General features: G+C 37.2%; 1 protein-coding gene across 1 annotated transcript in view; it reads right to left on the bottom strand.

Annotated features, from left to right (window-relative positions):
* The window catches only part of LOC142422892 (phospholipid-transporting ATPase ABCA3-like), a 182,539-nt gene that overhangs the window by 31,120 nt on the left and 125,766 nt on the right, over positions 1-25,653 (bottom strand). The window contains exons 16-17 of the mRNA XM_075528112.1: positions 22,372-22,594; positions 12,876-13,046 (exon numbers count right to left, since the gene is read on the bottom strand). Of these exons, the coding sequence (XP_075384227.1) occupies positions 12,876-13,046; positions 22,372-22,594 (394 nt within the window). The remainder of the gene's footprint in view (positions 1-12,875; positions 13,047-22,371; positions 22,595-25,653) is intronic.

Below are 25,653 nucleotides of genomic sequence, written 5' to 3'. Positions count from 1 at the left end.
GATCTTTGGGGGTGTAGTGGTTACACACTGGGTTGCTAACTGCAAGATCAGCAGCTTGAGACCACCAGCTGCTCCGTGGAAGTAAGATGGGGTTTTCTATTCTGGTAAAGGGTTACAGTCTCAGAAACCCATATGAAGAGTTTGACCCTGTCCTATATGATCTCCCTGAGTTGGAATTGATCCAATGGCAGTGAGTTTTGTTTTTGATTTTATGAATTTCTTTCTTCCATGCAGAGACAACAGCTCAATCTGTTGAATCAAAGTGGTGAGACAGATATCCAGTTTCATTCAGAGTGAACCTTATAATGTTATATATTCATTTAAAAATGTTGTTATGTTATCATGACTACTTATTTGTTAGATGGTTATGCTGTGATATTGTGCATTTTGTGTAGTCCTGAATTCTATACCACGTGGTCCATTTCAAATACCAGCAGGGTCATCCTTGGTAGACAGGGTTCAGTGGAGTTTTCAGATTAAGACAGACAAGGAAGGAGGAGCTGGCTATCTACTTCTGAAAGAAATTAGCATGAGATAACCCTAGGATTCACCATGGAGTGTTGTCTGATATAGTGTAGGAAGATGGCCCCTCAGGCTGGAAGGCACACAAAACATTACTGGGTATGAGCTGCGTGTTGATGTGATAGATTGGCGTAGTAACTGCAATAATGCACTCAAGCATAGTTGTGTTACGCAGAATCAGGCAATGTTTAGTTTTGATGTACACAGAGTTGCTATAAGCTGAAACTGACTCAACGGTACTCAATGATATTACATCATTAAGTATGAAAGCCACAGTACAGCCTTGAACGCATCCCTCTTGAATTTAGAAACCATCTCAATGATAGATTTGATGAAGGACCAGACAAGAATGGCATCACATATGAAAAAGTAAACAGTCATTTAAAAGGAATGGCAAAAGGACTAACCTAGATGTCAGAAGAGACTGCAATTTGCTCCAGAGTGAGGGCAGCTAAAGAACACAAAAGAACTGGTCAAGCAAAAGAACGGGAGATTGTCCAGGACAGCTCAAGAACACAAGGTGAAGTCAGGTGAAAGGTGCAAAGACCCATGGTTAGATGATTAAAAGACATGAATGTGATTAGAATTTCTTAAGCTGAAAGAAAATGTCGAGCCTTGAATTTCAATACTGAAATATCCTATGGACAAAAGCAACCCTGAGTGATACAGAGAACATAAAAACAGAAGGAGGGAATACACAGGGTTGTGTTATGGAAAGAAATGGTCCATCAACGATTTTCATGAGGCAGTCAGCATTCCACAATTTCAGGAGGTAATATAAAGGCAAGAATCACTGGTCCTGAGGGAAGAAATTCAGTTTGCACTAACAATATTGGCAACACAAACAATAAGAGCCAAACACCACCATCACCATCACCAAAACCAAACAGGGCTTCAGAATTGATGGATTATTAGTCAAAATACTTTAACAAATGGATGCTATTCTGCAAGTTCTTATTTATCTGTGCTAAGAATTTTGGATAACAGCTTGTCCAACTGATTAGAAGAGATCTATATTTCTGTCAATTGTAAAGAAATGGGATTAAATAAAATGTGAAAGTTATTGAATGGTACCATTGATATCACCTTTAAAATGTATATAGTATGACTCTAAGAACATTGGAAGTCCTCAAAAATGAAATGAAATGCATAAAGATTGTTATCCAGGTATTTGCGAACTGAAAAGGACTGGTGTTGGGCATTTGGAATCAGCCAGTCATATGGTTTATTACACCTGGAGTGACAGATTCAAGAACAATAGCATTATGTGATAAGATAATATCTATCCACATGCAAAGAAATCCAGTCTGTACAACTAAAATTCAAATGTACACATCAATGACAAAAGCTAATGATGAAGAAATTGAAGAATTCTACCAACATCTTGTGTCAGAAATCAATCAAACACAGAATCTAGAAGCATTGGAAATTATTGGAGATTGGAATGCAAATGTTGGAAACAAAAAGGATGGAACAGTAGTTAGAAAATAAGCGGCCATCTAGCTCTGAAGCAACAAAGCACACCGGCCTGTGTGATCAAAAGGTGTGGAAGGGATCAGGTATCAGGCATCATCAGAACAAAAAAATCTTTTCATAGTAAATGAGGGTGTGAGGAGTGCAGAGTGGAGACCCAAAGCCATTTGTAGGCCACTGGACATCCCCTTACAGAAGGGTGTCTGGGAGGAGATGAGCCAGTCAGGGTGCAATGTAACAATGATGAAACATACAACTTTCCTCTAGTTCCTAAATGCTTCCTTCTTCCCCACTATCATGATCCCAATTCTACTTTACAAATCTGGCTAGATCAGAGGATGTACACTGGGACAGATAGGAACTGGAAACACAGGGAATCCAGGACAGATAGACCCATCAGGACCAGTGCTGAGAGTGTCGATACTTAGAAGGTGGAGGGAGGGTGGGTTGGAAATGGGGAAATGATTACAAGGATCTACCTCCATGTGACCTCCTCCCTAGAGGAGGGACAACAGGAAAGTGGGTGAAGGGAGACGTTGGACAGGGCAAGATATGACCAAATAATAATTTATAAATTATCAAGGGTTCATGATGGGGGGAGCGGGGAGGGAGGGGAAAATGAGGAGCGGATGCGAGGGGCTCAAGTGGAGAGCAAACGTTTTGAGAATGATGAGGACAATGAATGTACAAATGTGCTTTATACAATTGATATATCTATGGATTGTGATAAGAGTTTTATGAGCCCCTAATAAAACAATTAAAAAAAGAAAATATGACCCTAGTGATTGAAACAAAGCTGGAAATCTCATAATAGAATTTTGCAATACCAATGACTTGTTCAGAGCAAGCACGTTATATATTTTTATACATAACAAACATTAACTAGACAAATGGATTTGTCCGGAGGGAATACACAGAAATCAATTGTCTACATCTGTGGGAAGAAAAAATGGAGAAGCTCAATATCAGCAGCTAAAACCAGGCCAGGGCTGACTGCTTATCTGTAAGTTTGGGTTTAAGTTGAAAAAAAGTAAGCCAAGTCCACAAGAGCCAAAAAAAGGACTTTGAATATATCCCACATGAATTTCTAGAACATCTCAGGAGCAGATTTGATGCATTGAATGAACACAATTGACAGAAGACCTGATAAGCTGTGGGAAGACATCAAGAATATTACTCATTATGAAAGCAAAAGGTGACTAAGAAGACAAGAAAGAAAGAAAAGCTTACAGTGGATTCAGAAGACACTCTGAAACTAAATGGAAGAAATGAAGTCAAGGAGCTGAACAGAAAACTTTGCAGGGCAGCTGGAGAAGACAAAGAACAACATCATAATGAAATGCACAAAGACCTAGAGTTAGAAAATCACAAAGAAAGAACAGAGGCAGCCTATCTTAAACCGAAAGAACCCAAGAAAAAAATTCAAGCCTCGAGTTGCAATACTGAAAGCTTCTATGGGCACAATATTGAATGATGCAGGGAGTATCAAAACAAGATGCAAAGAATGCAGTCACGGTACCAATATTAGTCAGTGTTCCAACACTTCAGCAGGTAACATGAACAAGAGAACCAATGGTCCCAAAGGAAGAAGTCCAAGCTGCATGGAAAGCCTTGGCTAGAAACAAGGCTCCAGAAATTTATGGAATTCCCATGGAAGTGTTTCAACAAGCTGGTAAAGCACTGGAAGCATTTGCTCTTCTATGCCAGGAAATTTGGATGGCCAACTGACTGGGGAAATGCATATTTGTACCCATTTCCAAAGAAATGCTCAAATTATAGAATTATAGAACAATATCATTGATATCAGATGGCTGTAAAATATTTCTGAACATCATCCAAGTACAAGTTGCAGCAGCATTGCACTGACAACTGTCAGAGGTTCAGGGTGGATTCAGAAGAGGACATGGGAAAAGGGATATCATTCTTTATGTCAAATGGGTCATGGCTGAAAACAGAAAACCAGAAAGATGTTTCCTGGTTTTGCTTTTGTTTTATTGATTATGGCAATGCATTCTACTCTGTGGATATTAACAAACTATGGATAGCCTTGAGAAAAATAGGAGTTCCAGAATGCTTAGTTGTGCGCATGCAAAACTTGTACATTGATCAAGAGGCAATTGGCAAACAGAACAAAGGAATCAATACTACGTGATCTAAAATCAGGAAAGCAGCTCTCACTACACGGATTCAATCTGTATGCTGAGTAAATCAGAGCAACTGGATTAATGAAGACGAATAGGACAGCAGGATTGGAGGAAGCCTTATTAACTACCTATGCCCCTATGACACCATCTAGTTTGATGAAAGTTCGTAGGATGTGTAGCACTTGCTGATGAAGATCAAGGATTGCAGCCTTCAGTATGGATTAGAACTCAGTATAAAGAAGACCAAATTCCTCACAACTTGACCAATAGGTAAATGGCATCATGATAAATAGAGGAAAGTTTGAAATTGTCAGAGATTTTGTATGGCTTGGATCACAATAACTTCTCATGGAACAGCAGTCAAGAGATCAAAAGAAGTGTTGTATTATGTAAATCTGCCGCACAAAGACCTCTTTAGACTATTGAAGAGCAAGGATTTTACTTTGAGGACTAAAGTGAACCAGAGCCAAACCATGGTATTCTCCATTGCTTCATATGCATGTGAAAGTTGGACATCGAATAAGAAACACGGAAGAAGAATCAATGCGTTTGAACTGCGGTACTGGGAAGAATACTGAAAGTACCCTGGACTTCTAAAAGGAAAACCAAATCAGTAATCCAAAAAGTATAGTCAGAGTATTACTTAGAGGCAAAGATGGCAAGACTGTCTCACTTATTTTGGACATGTTGTCAGGAGAGAGCAAGCCCTGGAGAAGGACAGCATGCTTGGTAAAGTAGAGGGGCGCTGTCAAAGAGGAAGGCTGAAAAATTTGGCTAAAGTACCAGAATAATTATTAGAATGGTACAGGACTGGACAGTGTTTTGTTACGTTCTGTTGGCTTGCTATGGGTCAGAATCAACTTGATGGAACCTAACAACAACAACAACATTGATATCACATTCAAGAAAAAAATTGCTAAGGCTCATCCAAGATTGGTTGTATCAGTACATTGACAGGGAGATTCAGAAGAGGATGTAAAATAAGGAATATCATTGCTAATGTCAGATGGATCCTTGGCTGAAAGCAAAAAATATCAGAACGATGTGTTCTTGACTTTGCAAAAGATCAAAGTCCTCACAACCGGACCTGTAGGTAGCATCATGATAAGTAGAGAAAAGTTGAAGTTGTCAAGGATTGTGTCTTATTTGGATCCACAATCAACACTCCTGGAAGCAACAGTCAAGAGATCAAAAGATACATTGCATTGAGTAAATCTGCTGCCTCTGTAAAGTGCTGAAAATCAAGCATATGATACTGAAAACTAAGGAGTGGCAGACCAGATCCAAGATGCTCGCAATCACTTCATAGGCATGTAAAAGTTGGACACCGAATAAGGAAAATTCAAGAAGAATGAATACATTTGAATTATGGTACTAATGAAGAATACTGAAAGTAACATGAACTGCCAAAAGAACGAATAAATAGGTCTTGCACCTATGTTTACCAAGAGGCACAGCCAGAATGTACCATAGAAGTAAGAATGGCCAGACTATGTCAGATATACTTTGGGCATACCATCAGGAGAGATCAGAGCCATGAACAGGACATCATGCTTGGTAAAGTAAAGGAACAACAAAAAAGAGCCAGATCCTCAATAAGAGAGATTGAAACATTAGCTGAATCAATGGGCTCAAACATAACAAGTCTGAGGTGCCACAGAACCAGGCAATGTTTCATGCTGTTTATATAGGGTCTCGATGAGCAAGAACCAACTCAGTGGTACCTACCAACAACAATTAACATCATATTGTAGCAAAATTTTGCTAAAGATAATGAAACCAACAAACTAACAGTTGTACATTGACAGGAACTTCCACAATTTCTTTCTTCCGTTTTTTTTTAATGCTTGAAATGAACTTGTAAGCCATTAACCACTTCAACTCCACGTCAATTTGACTTTTCCTCCTTTCTTAGTCACTCCAATCAATATTTAGATCTGAGGGGGCAGGAAATTGGAGGTTCAGAATTTCAAGCTAGAGTCAACAGAATATGTGGAATGAGGGATATCATTTGATACCTGATGGAACTTGACCAAAGGCACAGAATATCAGAAAAAGCTTGAACGTTTTTTTATGAACTATGAGAAGGCTTTTGAAGGGTGCATCTTAAGAACCTATAAATAATATTGTGAAAAATGAATATGCCACAACAGTTAATTTTGCTTATACGGAACCCTTTACATAGATCAAGATGCAATTGTTCTAACAGAATAAGGCGGCACCAGATGGTTTAAAATCCAGAAACATGTGAAGCAGGGGTGCATCCCTCCACCTCATTTATTCAATCTATATGTTGAGCAAATAATTCAAGAGGCATAGGTATTAGGATTGAAGGAAGACTCATTAGTAAACCATGATGTACAGCTGACACAACCCTGCTTGCCAAAAGTTAGGACAGCTTGAAACACTAAATATGGTAAAAGACTTCAGTATGGATTACAATTGACTATGAAGAAAATGGAAATCCTCATAATTATTCCCATCAATAACATAATTAAAAGTGATTAACCGAAGCTGTCAAAGATCTCATTATTTTTGAGTCAACGATAACACCCATAGAAGAGGCAGTCAAGAAGTTGTGAGACATATTTCATAGTAAAGAGGTCTGCTTCAAGGGACCACTCTTAAAGCAAAGATGTCACTTTGATCACATAGGTGACCCTGATCCAGAAGCTCATCTAACGTGCGGTGCTAGGTGTCACATGAAAGGAACTACTATCGAGTAGTTTCTATGAACCATCATCAGCAAATTCAAACTAATATTTATGTATTTGAGAGCCTCAGTGGGTTGATGCAGACTGTGTTATTTTGCATTGCTAAGTAGAAAAAGAGAAGAAACTGGGGGAAATGCCTTTAAGCACATCATAGACAAAGCTATATCTGTGAAATTATGAAAGCTACATTTAAGCCCTGGTGGTGCAGTGGGCTGGGAGTTGGGCTGCTGACTGCAAGAAAGCTACATTTGTAATTTTCATAGATACATAATGTGTTAAGTAAAAGGTTGATGTGTTTGACTTGTATTATTGAACTGATATTAAGGTCCAATGATTAAAATATGAGTGTCAGATGTTTGGACAGGGCCCTATTTCAGTGTTTGCCATACCCACCATTTTCTGTAGATATGCTTCTGGCCTACCATAGTTACAGAATTTCTAATATCTTTAAATGATTGTGAAAGCTGGACCATCAAGAAAAGGAAAATAGAAGAAGAATTTATTGATTTGAATTGTGGTATTGGTGAATAGGATTTATACTATAGCCAGCTAGAAAAGCAAAGTTGTTTTGGAGGAAGTGTATCTAGATTGCGATGAATGACACACACACACACACACACACACACACACAATCCAGGGGGAAGAACAACAGAAACTAGAGGGGAAGGGAGACTGTGGCCGGTGAGAGACTTGAAAATAATTAACAATCTATAATCTATCAGGGGTCCATGAGGGCTGGTGGAGGAGGGTTGGCTGGGGGATGGACGGGGGAAAAAAGTTGAGCTGATCCCAAGCACTCAATGGAAAGTAAATGTCTAGGAAGAATGATGGAATACATGTACTAATACGTCAGATACAATTGATGGATGGATTGTAACAAGCATTATAAGAGCCCCCAGTAAAATGATCTAAAAAAAATAGGGCAGACCCTCAGTGAGATGGATTGACACAGTGGCTATAAAAATGAACTCAGACATAGCAACAATTGTGATGCTGGCTCAGGATACGGCAACACATTGTTTTGTTGTACGGAGGTCCCTATGATTCAGAAGTAACTCTATAGATAGCGCCTCACAACAACTTGATTTCTATGTTGGTTTTGTTAGGTGCTGTCCACCAATCTTATGATTGAGCTCATGGTTGTAGGCACTGTGTCAATACATCTTGTCGAAGGTCTTCCTTTTTGCTGCCCCCCTTTATCAACTTAATATATGATCTATACTTTGATGACATTGTTAGTTGGAGGCCTAATTCTTTGATATTCATGTTCTCTAGTTACATTGCTTCTTTTCACTGTTGTCTGTAAATAATACACTTAAACTCCTGTCATTCCATCACCTATACAGTTGTTAGGTGCCACCGAGTTGGCTACCTTGTGCACCACAGAATGAAACCCTACACGGTCCTGTGCCATCCTCACAATTATTCCTATACCTGAGGCCATTGAGGCAGCTACTGGGTCTATCCAACTCGTTGAAGGTCTTTGCCTTTATCACCACCCCTCCACTTTACCAAACATGTTATCCTCCAGGGACTGATGTCTCCCGACAACATACCCAAAATATGTAAGCAATCTTGCCCTCCTTGCCTCTAAGGAGAACTCTTACCTTATTTCTTCCAATACAGATCAGTTTGTCCTTTTAGCGGTCTATGTTCTTCTCCAGCACCACAATTCAAGTGCACTAATTCCTTATTCAATATCCAACTTTCACCTGCACACAAGACAATGGTGAATACCATGGCTTGGGTCAGGTGCATCTCAGTCCTCAAAGTAACATCCTTGCTCTTCAATACTCTAAAGAGGTCTTTGTGTAGAAGATTTACTTTTGATCTTTTGACTACTGCTTCCATGAATGAACACTGATTGCAGATCCTAATAAGACAAAAATCCTCGACAGTTTCCACCTTTTCTCTGTTTATCGTGGTGTTTGTTGGTTCCGTTGTGAGGATTTTGTTCTTTCTTACTTTGAGTTGTAATCCACAGTGAAGGCTGCAATCCTTGATCTTATCAGCAAGTACTTCAAGTCCTCTTCACTTTCAGCAAGTAAGGTTATGTCATGAGTATGTCACAGGTTGTTAATAAACCTTCCTCTAATCCTGATGCTTCACTCTTCACTGAATCCAGCTTCTCTGTTGATTTGCTCAGCATAGAGATTAAACGAGGCATGGTGAGAGGATACCACTCTGATGCACACTTGTTTTTATTGTAAACCATGCAGTATTCCTTGATCTGCTCGCAGAGCTGCCTCTTGATCCATGGACAAGTTCTGAATGAGCACAATGCGTGATCTAGATTTCCCATTCTTCTCAAATTTATTCACAGTTTATTTTGGTCCACACACTTGAACGCCTTGGCACAATCAATGAAACACAAGGAAGCATCTTTCTAGAATTCTCGACTTTGGACCAAGATCCATTTGACATCAACTATAATATCCCTTATTGCACATCCTCTTCTGAATCTGGCCCACACGTCTGGCAGTTCCCAGTCAATATACTGCTGCAACAATTGTTAGAAGATCTTAAGAAGATACAAGCAAAATTTTCCTTCTATGGGATATCAATACATTCTATAGTTTGAACAATTTGTTGGGACACCTTTTGGGGGGGTGGGCACAAATATGGCTGTCATCCAGTCAGTTGGCCAAGTAGCTGTCTTTCAGATGAGTGACTGCTTCCAGTACTTCTTCAGCTTTCTGAAAACTCTCAATGGATAGTCCATCGATTCAGGGAGCTGTGTTTTTGGCTGATGCATTCAGTGCAACTTGAACTTCTTCCTTCAGCACCATCGGTTCCTGCTTATATGTTACTTCCGAAAGTGGTGGGATTTGAGTCGTTCTTTTTGGTACCATGACTGTAGTCCTTCCATCTTCTTTGGATGCTTCCTGCATCATTCAATATTTTGTCTATAGAATCGTTCAGGTTGCAACCCAAGGCTTGAAAGTTGTCTTGAGTTCTTTCAGTTTTAGATATTCTGAGCATGTAAGAACATGCTTTTGGGTTTCTAATTCTAGGTGTTTGCATGTTTTGTTAAAATATTTGGCTGTGTTTTCTCGATTATCTCTTTGAAATATTTCTATTCGACTCCTTGGCTTCTTCCTTTTTCCATTCGCTTTAGCTACTCTATGATTAATAGCAAGTTTCAGAGTTTCTTCTGACATTTACTTTGATCTTTTCTCTCTTTTCTGTCATTTTAGTACAGTTTGGTTTCATCATGAATGATGATCTCGATGTCTTCCCACAGCTCATTGGGTCTTCTGTCATTAGTGTTCATGAGTCTAATGTTGAGACATTCTTGAAATTAGGTGGGATGAACTCAAGGTTGTATTTTGGCTCCTATGGACTTCTTTTTATTTTCTTCAGCTTTATCCTGAACTTTCAAGTGATGGAAAATTGATGGTCTGTTCAAAAGTCGGCCCCTGGTCTGGTTTTAGCTGCTGATATTGAACTTGCCCTTTGTGTCTTCTCACAGATATAGTCAAATCGATTTCTGTGTATTCTCTCTGGGGACGTCCATATATATCGTCGCCTTCTGTGTTGTTGAGAAAAAGGTATTTTCTATAAACAAGTTGTTGATTTTGAAAAATTCCATCATGCTATCTGCAGCTTCATTTCTATCACCAACTCCTTATTTTCCAGGTACTTTGTTTCCAACTTTTACATTCCAATCACTGAAAACTGTTTTAATTCATCTTGATTTGCTGATTGATCAGTTTCCTACTGAAGTCATTCGCAGAATTCTTCCACTACTACATCACTCGTTTTTGTGTTGGTGCATAAAGTCAAATAATAGATGTATTGATTGATTTCCTCGAAGGCGGACAGATATAATCCAATCACAGATAGCATGGTATTTCACAATTGATTGAGCAAAATTCTTTCTAACAACAAATGCCACACCATTCCTCTTGATTGTGTTATTCCTGGAATAGTAAATCATAGAATTGTCTGACTCAAAATGGCCAATGCCAGTCCATTTCAGCTCACTAATACCTAAGCCATGGATTTTCATTTCAGAATTGACCATTTAAAATGTTTCTAAATTCATACTTCGCACATTCCAAGTTCTAATCGTTACAAGAGTGTTGCAGTTGTTTCTCTTTACCTTGAGTGGTGCCCCTCGGGAAATGAAGACTCTCCTCCTCTCTTAGAGACTTTACCAGACTCATGTCCACGTGGCTGATTTCCCTCTAAGAAATTATCTCCTCTTCTGTCACATTTCGAGTGACCTTGGACCTGAGGGGTCCATCTGCAGAAGCATCTTCAACAACGTTCTGCTTCCTTCGTTTCAGCTTTTAGTATTTGAAAATGATTTGAAGTTATGCAAAAGGTTTTTCAGAGCTGCACTCTCCAAAGTAGGGAGCCAAGCCCTTCTTAGTTGTCTGTTCTTAGTCTGGAAGCGCTACTGAAATCCGTTCACTTTGGGTGACCCTGCTGGCATTTTAAACACCAGTGTCATAACTTCCAAAATCACAGCAACACACAACTCAGCATAGTGTGACAAATTGACAAAACTACACAGAATACCTCCTAACTCCTCTCAGTGTAAAAAGATAACTTATTGGTGTCACCCAAAAGTAGACACTCAATTTCTTCGCCAATTACTCAAATGTATAATATAGGGTTGTTATGGGTCAGAACCAACTCAATAGCACCTAAAAACAACATAATATATTTAGTTTACTTCAGATTTAGTCGGTGTCTCTTTAACAGTTCCTACTTCCTATAGTGGCTATATATATATATATATATATATATATATATATATATATATATATACATTTAGCTCAGTGTTTGGATTCTTTTTTTATTCATCATTTTAGTGAGGGCTCTTACAGATATTATAGCAATTTATAAATCATTTATATAAAGCAAACCTGTACAGATGCTGCCATCAATTTCAAACATTTCCTTTCTACTTGAGCCCTTTGATATCAGCTCCTAATTAAAACCTCCCTCCCCTGCCATATCACCCTCATGAACCCTTAATAAATTATATATCATTATTATTATTATTTCATATCTTACATCTTCAGATGTATTCCTTCACCTACAATTATGTTATTCATCTCCCTTGAGGGTGGTTATACATCCATCATTGCTATCACACACTCCCTGACCTGTACCCTCATGGAATCATTACTCCCACTACTGTTTCTGAGGGCTTCATCTATCCTGGATTCCGTGCAGTTAAAGCTCTTATTTGTACCAATGTACATACACTGGTCTAGCAGGATTTGTGAGATAGAACTGGGACCACAATAATGGGAGGAAGAAGCATTAAAGAAATAGAGGAATGTTGTGTGTTTTGTCAGTGCTATACTGCACCCTGGATGTAATGTCCTTTGACTTACACTGGCTTTATTTATTCTCTCTTACCTATTTCCATTTCTGACTCATTCATTGTACTATTCTTCATCACTTGAATCACTACTTCTTATCTTTCCCTATTTATTCAACAAATATTTGAGGCCTATGCTCAAGGCACTTTCTTGGCATTGGGGAATGGATTATAACTTGTTAGGGCAATTTAGGGTGGGAAATTTTGTGTGGTCGTGGTATGAATAACAAAAATAAATGAAATACAATTATGATGCAGACCCTTCACTCAGAGATTCTGTCTCACAGAAAGAATATATTATACAATGAAAGGATGTAAGTTTTGAATCTCAGTCTGATCCTAATGCGCTAATGAGGCACCTCTCAGCCTGATCCACACAGGCTGTTTGTTACAGACATTGACACTTCTTCAAAAGAACACGGCAACATGTCACTTGAAGAGTTACAGTGAGAAGTTGCGCATTTTATGCAAAGTTACTTGGTGGGTGATTATTAATGTCTCTATCTCTAGAACTGATGATGAATTTTGCTTTGGGTTGACTTTAGAGGCTTCAGTGTAGTAACATAGGTTTATCCCAGCCTTGTAAAATGACTGAACATGTATCCTGACTGACTCCTCATCCGTCAGGGCTGAAGTCTGAGGCTAATTCCCAAATGCCATAGGGGTCCATAAGATACTTACCTCTCTTAACACACTCTGAATAGGAATACTTCTGTTGGCTGCTGCAGAGCACCTCATCATAGTAGAATGTGGCATATTCCTCCAGGGTCTTTGCAAGATTGTAGTTGGGAAACATCATTAATGCATTGAGTATGAAGGTTCTGGTAGTATTGGAAATTTTAGAGTTGAGTTCTAAAACGAGAATACGTTTCGTTACAGGAAATGGATCATCAGATGTTATCACAGAACAGGAACCGCTCCTGGACAACAAACACCCTAATAGTGGTCCAACAAAGTTCAAGGACTGAACAATCAGATGATTATTCTTGAAGACCTCTATTTCCAAATATATTCATTTAAATTCATAGTCAGTGATACTGTTTCTGTAACTCATTGAAGATTCTTGGAAAGTTTTGGGCTTGTTGCTTTTGTTAAGGAAGTGCCCACATGATATGTCTTCCTGGCACCTGATATAAACAGGAAAACATATTCTCTAATATTCTCATTTCTATGTCCAATAGACCAACTATGAAACCAAAGTAGAGGCAGGACATAGAGCCTAAAATGCAACAATAGGTAACGGAATGTTCTTCTAGTTTTGAGAGTAGAAACATTTCTAAAGAAATAAACTAACAGGTAACTTCAAATAATGAATTGCATAACAATGTGTGAGTAGATATCTAGAGGTAAAGTTGAATTTATGATTTCTATTATGGAATTTTTATATGATCTCCAATTTTTATGATTAGGATAAAAGACTAGTTTAAGTAAAACCATTCTTATAGTTTGAGGAAGAAGAGATGGGAAAGAAGTAAACCCTCTCATGCTAAAGACATAACAATTCTGTTATGAGTAGATCTTAAATAGGTTTAGAAGTAATAATCTATCCAGAACGCAGAATTCTAGATATTGTCAAAATGGCAAAGATTCATTCTACAGACAAGCACTGTCCAAGAGAAATGTTAACAATGGTAGAAATACTCCATAACTGTTCTGTTCTATAAGCACATGTGGCAATTGGGTACTCAAAATGTATTCAGGAATGGAAATTTTAATCTTATTTTATGAAATAGTCACATGTGGCTAATGGCTACTCTCTTGTACCACAATAGAGTATTGAGTAACACTTTCTGGTTTCTCCCTGTAGCCATCACAAATATTTTCTCACCTCCTAAGAGTAAACAAAGTTCCCTGTGGTGAGGAAGAGAAGCATATCTGGCAAAATAATGCAGCCTCCCTTCAGTATGTGTTAAAGAAAAAACGAACTAATACTGACCATTAAGAACAGGATACCAACCAACGAAATTGGAAACCCACCAAAGAAATATCATTTATCTCCATAGATTTTAGAGATGACTTCATTTGATATCTACACTTTTAGCTTATTTCAATGTTCATTTTTCATACTTTTGGTAACAGTTCCTTAGATTTTCTAGAATTTTTAAATGATAACTTATTTCAAATCCTTGTATGTTTTAAACTTATCAATGATATATAATGTCTAATAGGAGTGATGAAATAATTTTTCTTCATCTACTTCCAGCTTATCAAAGGAAATACTTCTTTTTAAGTGCATTATATTGGGGGCTCTTACAGCTCTTATAACAATTCATTCATCAATTGTATCAAACATATTTGTACATATGTTGCCATCATAATTTTCTAAACATTTACTTTCTATTTGAGCCCTTGGTATCAGCTCCTCATTGTTTTACTTTCCCTCCTTCCCCCTCCCCCTCCCTCATGAATCCTTGATAAATTATAAATTATTATTTTTATATCCTACATCATCTGCTGTCTCCCTTCACTCACTTTTCTGTTGTTCGTCCCCCTGAGGGGAGGGAGGGTAAGGTTATTTATTGATCATTGTGATCTGTTCCCCCTTTCTCTCTCCGCCTTTCCCCTAGCCTCCCAGGAAATAATTTTAATGAATCACCAAGATTGTATTTGCCAACTTTATGTCCCTTTAAAGATTTGGCAAGTTTTTTTTTAATTTTTCTAATCATATTTCCCTGTGGAAATTTTTAATATGATTTTGGCATCTATTGAGATGATTGTATGTTTTCCCATTAATATACTAATATGCAAAGTATATTAAAATATTTCACAATATGAAAATGATCCTAAATTCAATTGGCTAATACTCTGTTTTCAGAATTTTTTAATTTATGTTCATGATTAAGCTTAATTTGTGATTATTTTTCATTTTACACTTCTTGTCAATTCATAGGTGTGTTTTTATTCATTTCATAGAGGGGGTTGAGTAGGATTCATTGATTTTCCTGTATCAATTGGGAAAATGTATGTAGCTTACCAGTAGTACCATCTAGGCTTGTAATTTTTTCTGAAAATAATTTTAACTATCAATTTTAATAACTTGACTGCTTGTAGTATGATTCAAAATTTTTAATTCTTCTTAAATCCAATTTAGTGGTTTCCTTTCTTTTTTTCTAAAAGCATAAACAGTTTGAAGTTTTCAAATTTTGTCATAAGATCATTTTGCATATACTCTGTTGTGCAGTGAAAAATCTGTCTCTCTATATTCCCTGTTTATTCTTAGTATTTTTGGGTATGTTCTCTCTCCTTGTCCCACTACTCCCCACCCCATGTATTTGCCATTTTGACAACTTTATGAATCTTTCTAACAAGCTTTTTTTGTAGCTTTACTTGTGCTTTTTGTTGTAGATTTATTTTCTATTTGTTCTAATCTTTATTTTTTCCTTTTATTTTGAGTTTACTATGCTGTTTGTTTCTTCTATCATGCTAAGTTGGATAGATGGTTATTTTTTGGCCTACAGTTTAGCATTTAAAGTGTTATACATTTTCTTTCCAAGTGTCTCTTTTGTTGTAGAATATATTACTCTTGAGTTCTAATTATTTTGCAATTTCAGTTATGATTTCCTCTTTGGCCCATTTGTTGTTTAAAAGAGTGTTTTTAAAATTCTCAATTTGTGATCTTATTTTGTGAGTGATTTATCATTTGATTATTTAATGATCAATTCATGCCTTCATGTGATTTTGGTCCTTATGATGTATCCTTTGATTAATTTTGTAAAGATTTCTTGTGTGCTCAAAGAGATATAGGAGTATTTGGGGTTGTTAGTGTTGGTGGTAATTGTCATCGACTTGTACAACAGAACAAAATACTACCTGAGGTCATGTGCCATCTTCACGATCTTATTGCTATATCTGAGACCATTGTTACAGCTATTGTGTCAATCCGTTTCATTAAGAGTTTTCTTTTTCTCTGACCCTTTACTTTACCAATCAAGATCTTCATTTCCAAGAACTTGTCCCTACCAATAAAATGTCCAAATCGTCTGTGGCAAAGTCTGGCCATCGTCATTTCTAAGGAGTAGTCTAGCTGTTCTTCCTTAAAGACGGTGAATTTTGTTAAAAGTGACAATGTGAGGTGGTATCTCATTCCTGTTTTAGTATTTCTCCTATTGGAAATAAACGACCATTTTTTCATATGGATTTTGGTAAATTCAAATTTCATTTTGTCTTTGGTAAATTGTCTATTCATGTCTTGGGCCCTTTTTTGATTAGGTTATTTGTATTTTTCTTAAGATACTGTAGTTTTATATAAATTTTGAAGATTAATCCTTTATCAAATGTATTATTACTGAATGTTTTCCCCAATGTGTGAGTTCTCTGTTAACTCTTGTGATGAAGTCATTTTCTGTGCATAAATGTTGTATTTATAGCAGGTCCCACCTCATTATTTTAATTTCTATTTTATGGATATTTTTCAGTATGTTTGGTAGTATGTTTATGACTGATTAAGTTTGCCCCTATTTGTTTGTTCATGGTCTTCATAATGATGCGGTTTATATTTAAGTCTATGATCTATCTTGAGTTTATTTTTCTACATGGTGTGAGGTATGGGTCCTATTTCATTCTTTTGCAAGTGAAGATCCAGGTTTTTTAGCACCATTTGTTGAAAAGGCTCTCTTCCCTACTTAATGCGTCTTAGTCCTGCATTAGGTGTACATAGGTACTTGATTACCGTATTTCTGGGTTCTCAATTCTAATCCATTGGTCTTTATATCTCTTATCTTGCCAGCACCAGGCTGTGTGGATTACTGAGAATATACAATACATTTTAAAGTCTGGGAGTAAAAGGCCTTTTACTTAATTTTAATAGTATTTTATGTATCCTGGGTTTCTTTCCTTTTCATATAATTTTGGTGATTCATTTTTCCATTTCTTTGAAACATTGTGGTGGGGTTGGGAGCAGAACTGCATTGAATTTGTAAATTGTTTTTGGAAATAGTGACATGTTAAAAATGTTTAATCTGCCTGTCTGGGAGATGATAGATTTTTCTTTTTGTGTAAGTTTATTTTGGTTTCTTAAAGAAGTGTTTTGTTGTTTTCCTTGTATAAGGTCTTTGTTTCTCTAGTAAGATTTATTCCTGAATATTTTATCTTTTGCATAGTTACTGTAAATAGTATTGTCCTTTTAATATCTTTTCCAGTATTATAATCTTTAATATATAAGAATTAAACTGGAAAAAATTCAACTGATTTCTGTATGTTGAGTTTATATTTTGCTCTAACAAAACACTGCCTTCAAGTTGACCATCGTGAACTGATAGGACAGCATAGAATTATGCCTGTGAACTTCTGACTGTAACTCTTTACATGAATGAATAGTCCCCATCTTTCTGCTGTGGAATTCCTGGTGCTTTCAAACAAGTCTCCTTGTAGTTAGCAGCACAATGAGCTCTTTTTCAATTACTTCAAATATTTTTAATGGAATCTTTAGAGTTTTCTACATACAAGTTTATATCATCTACAGTTAAAGAGTTTTATTCCTTCTGCACCTATGTGGATATCTTCCATATCTTTTCGATGACTTATGATGGCTCAAACTAAAACTTCTATGACTATATACATTTTTTTAAGTGGTGATAAAGGGCAACTCTCTCTAGCTCCCTTTGGAAGAAGGAATGTTTACAATTTTTCTCCACTAAATGGAATGCAGGTGATTTATTTAGAATATATGGCTTTTATTATGTTAAGAAATTTCCCTTCTGTATCTATTTTATTGAATGCTTTTATCAGGAATAGATGCTCAATTTTATCAAATGCCTTTTCTGTATCAATTGATATAATAATATGGTCTAATATTAAACCATTCTTGCACCTTTAGCATGAATCCTATTTGATTGTGGTATATTGTTATTATTATTGATGCTTTGTTGAATTCTGTTGGCTAAAATTGTATTGAAGATCTTGGTGGCTATGTTGGTCTGTAATTTTCAATTCTGGTGATGTCTTTGGTTAAGTACCAGAGTTATAGTTTTTCAAAAAATGACTTTGCAGTATGTAATTCATTTGAAAATTCTGGAATTAATTAATTAATGCAAAATTGGTATCAAGTCTTCTCTAAATGTTTGCTAGAATCTCCCAGGGAAACCATCTGGAGCCAGACTTTTTGATGTTGGGGGTTTTTTATGATTAGATCCGTTTCTTCTGGCAGTCTAGACTTGAGACTTTCAACACAATTCTGTGCTTATTTAAGTGAAAAATGCATTTCTACAAATTATCCATTTCTTCTAGATCTTCAAATTTTAGGAGTACAAGTTTTCATAATACTATGTGATTTTTCTAAGTGTCATTTGGTTCTGTAGTAGTATGGTCCACTTCATTTATTCATAGATTTTGTGTTTTGTTATTCTTTGCCTTTATTAGGTTTGCCAATAGCTTATCAATTTTGTAAGTCTTTCCAAAGAACCAACTTCTTTTCTATAGTATTCTAAATTTTACTTTCTGATTCATTTATTTTTACCCTAATCGTTATTATGTCTTCTAGTATCTGAAGACTTGGTTTGCTGGACTTTTTCCAATTGATGCATTAAGGTGTTTATTTTCCTTCTTTCTGCCTTTTTGAGAAATACAGGTCTTTCTACTCTTTTATTTTTTAAATAATTAATTAATTTGTCTATTTTTCACGCTTTATTGGGGGCTCATACAGCTCTTATCAGAATCCATACACACATCCACTGTGTCAAACACATTTGTCCATAGGTTGCCATCATCATTTTCAAACATTTTCTATCTACTTGAACCCTTGGTATCAGCTCCTCAGTTTTTTCCCCTTTCTCTCCCAACCACCCTCCTCATGAACCCTTGATAACTTATCAATTATTATTATTTTTTCATGTTTTACACTGACTGATATCTCCCTTCACCCACTTTGCTGTTGTCTGTCCCCCTGGGAGGGGGTTATATGCAAATCATTGTGATCACTTCCCACTTTTTCTCCCAACCTTCAACTTCCCCTCCTAGTATGGCTACTCTCATTATTGGTTCTGAGGGGATTATCTGCCCTAGATTCCCTCTGTTTCCAGCTCTTATCTGTACCCATGTACAAGCTCTGATTTATCCATGTTTGTAAGGTAGAATTGGGTTCATGATAGTTGGAGGAAAGAAACATTAAAGAACTAGAGGAAAGTTGTATGTCTCATTGGTGCTGTACTGCAACTTGACTGGCTCATCTCTTCCTTGTGACCCTTCTATAAGGTGATGTCCAATTGTCTACAGATGGGCTTTGGGCTTCATTCCATACTCCCCTTCATTCACACTGTTATGGTTTTTTTTGTTCTGGGTCTTTGATGCCTGGTACCTGATCCCATCGACACTTCATGATCACACAGACTGGTGTGCTTCTTCCATATGGACTTTGTTGCTTCCTAGTTAGATGGCTGTTTGTTTACCTTCAAGCCTTTAAGGCCCCAGACACTATATCTTTTGATAGCCGGGCACCATGAGCTTTCTTCACCACATTTTCCTATGTACTCATTTTGTCTTCAGCGAGCCTGTCAGGAAGGTCATCATGGAATGCCAGGTTATTAGAACAAAATGTTCCTGCATTGAGGGAGTACTTGAGTAGAGGCCCAGTGTTTGTCTGGTACCTTAATACTTAACTTATAAATATATGTATGTAGATATATTTCCTTATTGTTATATATAAATATATTTTCATATGTACATGCCTGTATTTAGACCCCTATAAATGTCCTTTGCCTCCTAGTTCTTTCCTCTATTTCCTTTTACTTTACTCTTGTCCCATTATCATGTTCAGCCTTCATTTGGGTTTCAGTTACATTGCCCTTGATCAAGTCTTAGCAGGCATCCTATGCCCTGCCATGAATTTTAGATCACTTGTTGTTTTCTTGTCCCTGGGTTAGTTAACACCCATTTCATTTCCCTTTTCTCCCCCTCTCCCATGTCCCCCCAGAACCAGAACCATCGGTCCTGTTTTTTCCTCCAGATTGTTTGTCTCATCTATCTTATCTAGATAGATATGCAGAGACAAAAATAATCATAAAAACAAGACAGAAAAAAAAACAACAAAAGGAAACAACAACAATGACATAAACCACCAACAAAAAGAAAAGCCTATAAATAGTTTCAGGTCTGTTTGTTGAAATTTAGGAGTGTTTTCTGGTCGAGTCTGATGGTGCGCCGTGCTCTGGCCCCAAAGTCTATTTTTGGTATTCCCTGGGGACTTCATTGCTTTGCTCCCCTTGCCGCTTTGTTGCACGCCCTTAGCTTTTCAGCCCAGTCTTTCTATTCTTTTAAAGAGTTACAATCTCAGAAACTCACAGGGACAGGTCTACCTTGTCTTATGATTCAGAATTGAGTTTTGTTTAGGATTTGGTCTCATTGGTGTGTGCAGTTATTGCTATAAACTGCCCTCTGAATATTGCTTTTCTCATGTTCCAACGGTTTTCATATGTTGTATTTTCCTTCTTATTTGTTTCAAGGAATGTTTGATTGTCTTCTTTATTTCTTCAATTACCTAGTGGTTCTTAAGTAAAGTGTTGTTAACACCACTCCCGCTTCCTTTTTGTTTTTAGCTATTGCCAATAATCATCAATGCATCTTCATTACATGTTTGATAAATTTTAGAATAAATAATTTGGTATCATTCAATGTTTTAACACTGGCAACAGTGGTTGGTGTATAAATTTGAATAGTATCTGTGGGTGTATAGATATTACTCTATCATGGACAACATTGTACTTCAAGGTAGACCTTCAAATCGTCTCTTGACAATGAATGTGACACATTCCTGTTGAATGTGTCATTCTGGAATAGTAAATTGCATAATTATCTGGCTCAAAATGGCCATTACCAGTCCATTTCAGTTTACTAACATCTAGGACACTGAACTTTATGCATTACATTTTATTTTTGAAGTTTCCAATTTTCCTTGTATCCTCCATTTTACATTCAAACTTCTAGTATTTAATGAAGAATTGTAACTCTTTCCTTTCATTTTGAGGCGTGCCCCAACAACAAATGAAGGTCCTAAAAACTTTACACCATCCACGCCTTTAAGGTTGACTCTACTGTGAGAAAACAACTCTTCCTAAGCCATATCTCAAGTGCCTGCTAACCTGAGGGGCTCATCCTGACTGTATTGCACTGGTGTTCATAAAGTTTTTAATGGTTAATTCATCAGAAGTGGGCAGCTATTTCTTCTTTATAGTCTGTTCTGAGTCTGGAAGCTGAGCTGAGGTCTATCTAACTTGGTTGACCCCATATAACACAATGGAATTTTCTTGGTTCTACCTTGGTCATTCTTGCCTCAAAAATCATCAGAGAAGGAAAATAAGGAGATATATATTTTAAAGATTCTTTGAAAGCCAGGTATTGGACAAAAAAATCTGCTTAGTTATATGAATGTGGGATGCATATTGTTTTCCTCCTTTCTGAAAAATCTCGTTAGGAAGTTCAGAATCTTATACCTCTTCCCAATATGAATCCTTTCCAGAATAGTTTGAAATTTAGAAACTCCTAAATGTTTGAAATTCTTGTCTAGCATTTCTTTTATTTATTTCACTCTAAAGGCTACATCCTAAGGGTTACAATATCAAGATACAGCATTTAAAACACAGTATTCAAAAAGGATATTTAGGACACAATTTCTTCATTCTAAGGTTTTTACTAAGGAAAAGCTGCAATTTTCTTTCTTCTAAAATGTCCAAATTTGAGTACAAAATAGATTTCTTAAAGCCATGTAACAGAGCTTCAGAAGGTAGGGATATGGAGGGCTTGTTATGGTAATGAACTTGTATTTCAGGTTCAGTCATATTCTTTCAATAGCAGGATACCAGACCTAACACAATCCCTGGAATATCACATGTACACAAAATAAATATATTTATTTATATTAAGTAGGGCCTTCCTCCCAAACCTACAATTTCTCACATTCTTACCTTGCAGCCTTACTCTTCTTTAGTACTTACTCGTTTCTTCTGCCGAAGGGAGGACTCCTGGTGGCACAGGGGTTTAAGGGTTTTGCTGCTCACCAAAAGGTCAGCAGTTTAAACCCACTGACCAGTATGTGGAAGAGAGAGAAGGAAGTCTGCTTCTGTACGTTTCAATGAAACTCTCGGGAGCATTTCTATTTCTTCCTGCAGGTTCATGATGCGTTGGAATCACTGGACAACTGTGGGTTTTCTTGGTTTCTGGGGATGGGGACATTTTGTGCACTGCTCACCTCTGCTGTGTTGCAGCGTGATGTCTATGAGGAGAGTGAAAATGCCTGAAAGGTAGTTGAAGAGAACAAGCTTGATGTAGGCACTGGTACTTTCCGCAAACATAAAACTCATCAGGTACATGAAGGGAATGGAAGACCAGCCATACAGCAGGAAGATTATCATGGTGTCCAGAGCATGATCCTCCATGACAAAAACATCCACGGAGCAGATTTTGAACACTGCCTGCAGGGCAGAGAGAAAGGCAAGGTGAGGAAAAATTGCCAAAACAATGTAGATAAAGATTTGAAAATATTTAGAGATAGACACTATTAACCCTGTCTTTCTTTAACACAGATTAAATCAATTTGCCTCTTTTAAAAATTGTGAGATTCTGGTTTGCAGAAGGCTATGGATGACAGTGAGAGCCCAAGATACATTTGTGAGATCTACACAGAAAAGAAGCCTCCTGTGATTTCTCTCTATCTACAATGGAGGGATGGGAATAAACTGGTTACAAAACAGCATACACTGGAGAGATAACTATAGGAGATTAAAATAGTAAACCCGACTTGAACAGTTAAAACCTTGTCAGTTGATCCCTCCCATATACTTTGGGGCTGATATGGTTTTCAACATTGTATGTTTCTTTCTTTCTTTTCTCCACAATGGGGTTTAACTCTGACGTATGTTGTCACTGGCGATAGCCCTCTTGAAATGTTGTTATATGTTTTTCTGTTTTCAGTATAGGAAATCCAGGGTTGATGAACCTATAGAGACAGCAAGTAGAATAAGCGTTCCTGGGACATAGAGTGGGGGAGGGTGGGGGTAAAGGGGAGCTGATATCATGGAGTTCAAGAAGAAAGAGAATGTTTTGAAACTGATTGTGGGAGCAATTGTACCATACTATGTGATGTGACTGAACTATGGAATGGTGTGATATGTGTATTACCTCCCAATAAAAAGGGTTTTTGGGAGGTGGGGAGGGGGGATAAGAAACCATGGTCCAGAATTATCATTCTTCTAAAGGTTATCCACAGTTAGCTATGGCCCACACAGTCAAATGCCTTTTGCATAGTCAATAAAACACAAGGGAAAATATTTCTAACGTTCTCTGCTTTTCAGCCAGATTCATCTGACACCAGCAATGATATACATCTTGTTCCATATCCTCTTCCATGTCATTGAGGGCCTTCGTTTGCATTACATTTCTACTTTACCAGGCATAATATCCTTCTCCCAGGATGGGTCTCCTGACAACATGTCCAAAGTAGGCTAGACAAAGAGGAATTGACACAATGGTTGAAACATTTTGAGAGGAGGCAGGACCAGGCAGTGTTATGAATAGGGTCTCTATGCGTTGAAAGCAACTTTATGACAAATACCAGCAACACATCATATCCTGAATTTGGCCTGAATTTCTTACAGCCACCTCTCAATGCAATACCGCAACCATTGTTGATGATTTTTCGCAAAATATGAGATAATTGAAAATACCACAATTTGGGTCGTATTTAGTCCTCAAAGTAACAAACTTGCTAGCTTTACAATACTCGAACAAGGTCTTGTGCTGCATATTTACCTAATGTAACTCATCTTTTTATCTCCTGGCTGCTGCTTCTATGAGTTTTTATTGTGCCTCCAACCAAGAAATGCCTCGATAACCTCAACCTTTTCACCACTTATCATGAAGCTACTAGTTTGTCCAGTTGTGACGATCTTGGTCTTCTTGAAAATGAGTCATAATCCATACTGAAGACTGCAATCTTTGACCTTTATCAGCAAGTGCTCCTGGTCCCCCATATTTTCAGCAAGCAAAGTTGGGTCATCTGCTTATCACAGGTTGTTAATACATCTGCCTCTAATTCTGATGGCACATTCTTTTTCATATAAATCAGCCTCTCTGATTATTTACTTTGCATACAGATTGAATAAGTATGGTGGGGTAGTTATGTAATCTGGTGTCAATTTGAGACTATTAAGAGTGAAGGGGTGGAGTTTAGCCTGTCAATCATTTCGCAGTTTAGGGCCTCATGTGGAGGCACTACGGAGATAAATAGCTCACTGGAGGCTAGACCCACATTCTCTGCTTTGTCTTGTTGCTGACAAGACACATGAGGCTACATTGATGGAACCAGAGCCCTGGAGCTGGAGGAGGCATGTGGAGACCCCTGCTAGCACTGAGATGCTTCTAGCACCACTGGTTCATTCGACTTTCCACTAACTGGCCTGTGATTTTCCTGCATTTGGCATCATTGCATATGTTGCATGAGTCTAAAGAAGAATTTAGGCATTTGTATCAGACTTATGGGATAATATTGGACTTATTGATTTGATCTGGATTAGGCTGGATTTTTTTCCTTAGTATACAATTACTCTTTGATATAAAGCTCTTTCTTATACACATGAGTGTCCCTGGATTTGTTTATCTAGTCTACCCGACATAACACAGATGGTGAGAGGATACAACTCATCATTCCTGATTTAACATAATGAAGTATTTCCTTATTCTGTTTGCACAACTGTCTCTTGATCCATGTACAAGTTCTGAAATTCCTATTCTTCTCATGGCTATCCATAGTTTGTTATTATCCACAGAGTATAATAATCAATAAAAATAAGTAAACATCGTCCTGATTTTCTCTACTTTGAGTCAAGATCCATCTGACATCAGCAGTCATATTCTTTGTCCATTGTCCTCTTCTGGATCCAGTCTGCACCTCTGACAGCTCCCAACCTCGTCAATGGACTGCCCCAAACTTTGTTGGATGATCTTCAGCAAAATTCTACTGGCATGTGATGTTGTTAGAATATTTAAGGACTCAATTGAGTCACTTTTCTTTGAGATGGGTAAAAATATGACTATCTTCCATGTTTGGTTGTTTTTTAATTTTCAGCATCATTCCATATTTTGCCTGTTAAGTACTTTGTATTGCAACTCAAGACGATTTTTTTCTTGATTTATTTCACTTATATGTTGATTGTGTTCTTCCATTTGGGTTCCTTAACTCTCCTTCTTTTCACCTTTTATTATAATATTTGACCAGTCTTCACCAGATGCCCTTTGAAATTTTCTATTCAGCTATTTGATTTCTTTACTTATCCCATTTGCCTTTGTTACTCTACAATTAAGAGAAAGTTTCAGAATCACTTCTTACATCCACTTTGATTTTTTCTTTCCTTCCTGCCTTTTTAATAACCTTTTGCTTTTTCATGAATGATGGTCTTTATGTCCTCTCAGGTCTTCTCTCATCAGTGTTGAATGTGTTACATCTATTCTGCGATGTTCTCAAAATTCAGATGCG

The sequence above is a fragment of the Tenrec ecaudatus genome, chromosome 12 (genome assembly GCF_050624435.1).
Source record: "Tenrec ecaudatus isolate mTenEca1 chromosome 12, mTenEca1.hap1, whole genome shotgun sequence".
In the NCBI taxonomy this organism is placed as follows: Eukaryota; Metazoa; Chordata; class Mammalia; order Afrosoricida; family Tenrecidae; genus Tenrec; species Tenrec ecaudatus.
This window is presented reverse-complemented; position numbering and strand designations above follow the sequence as displayed.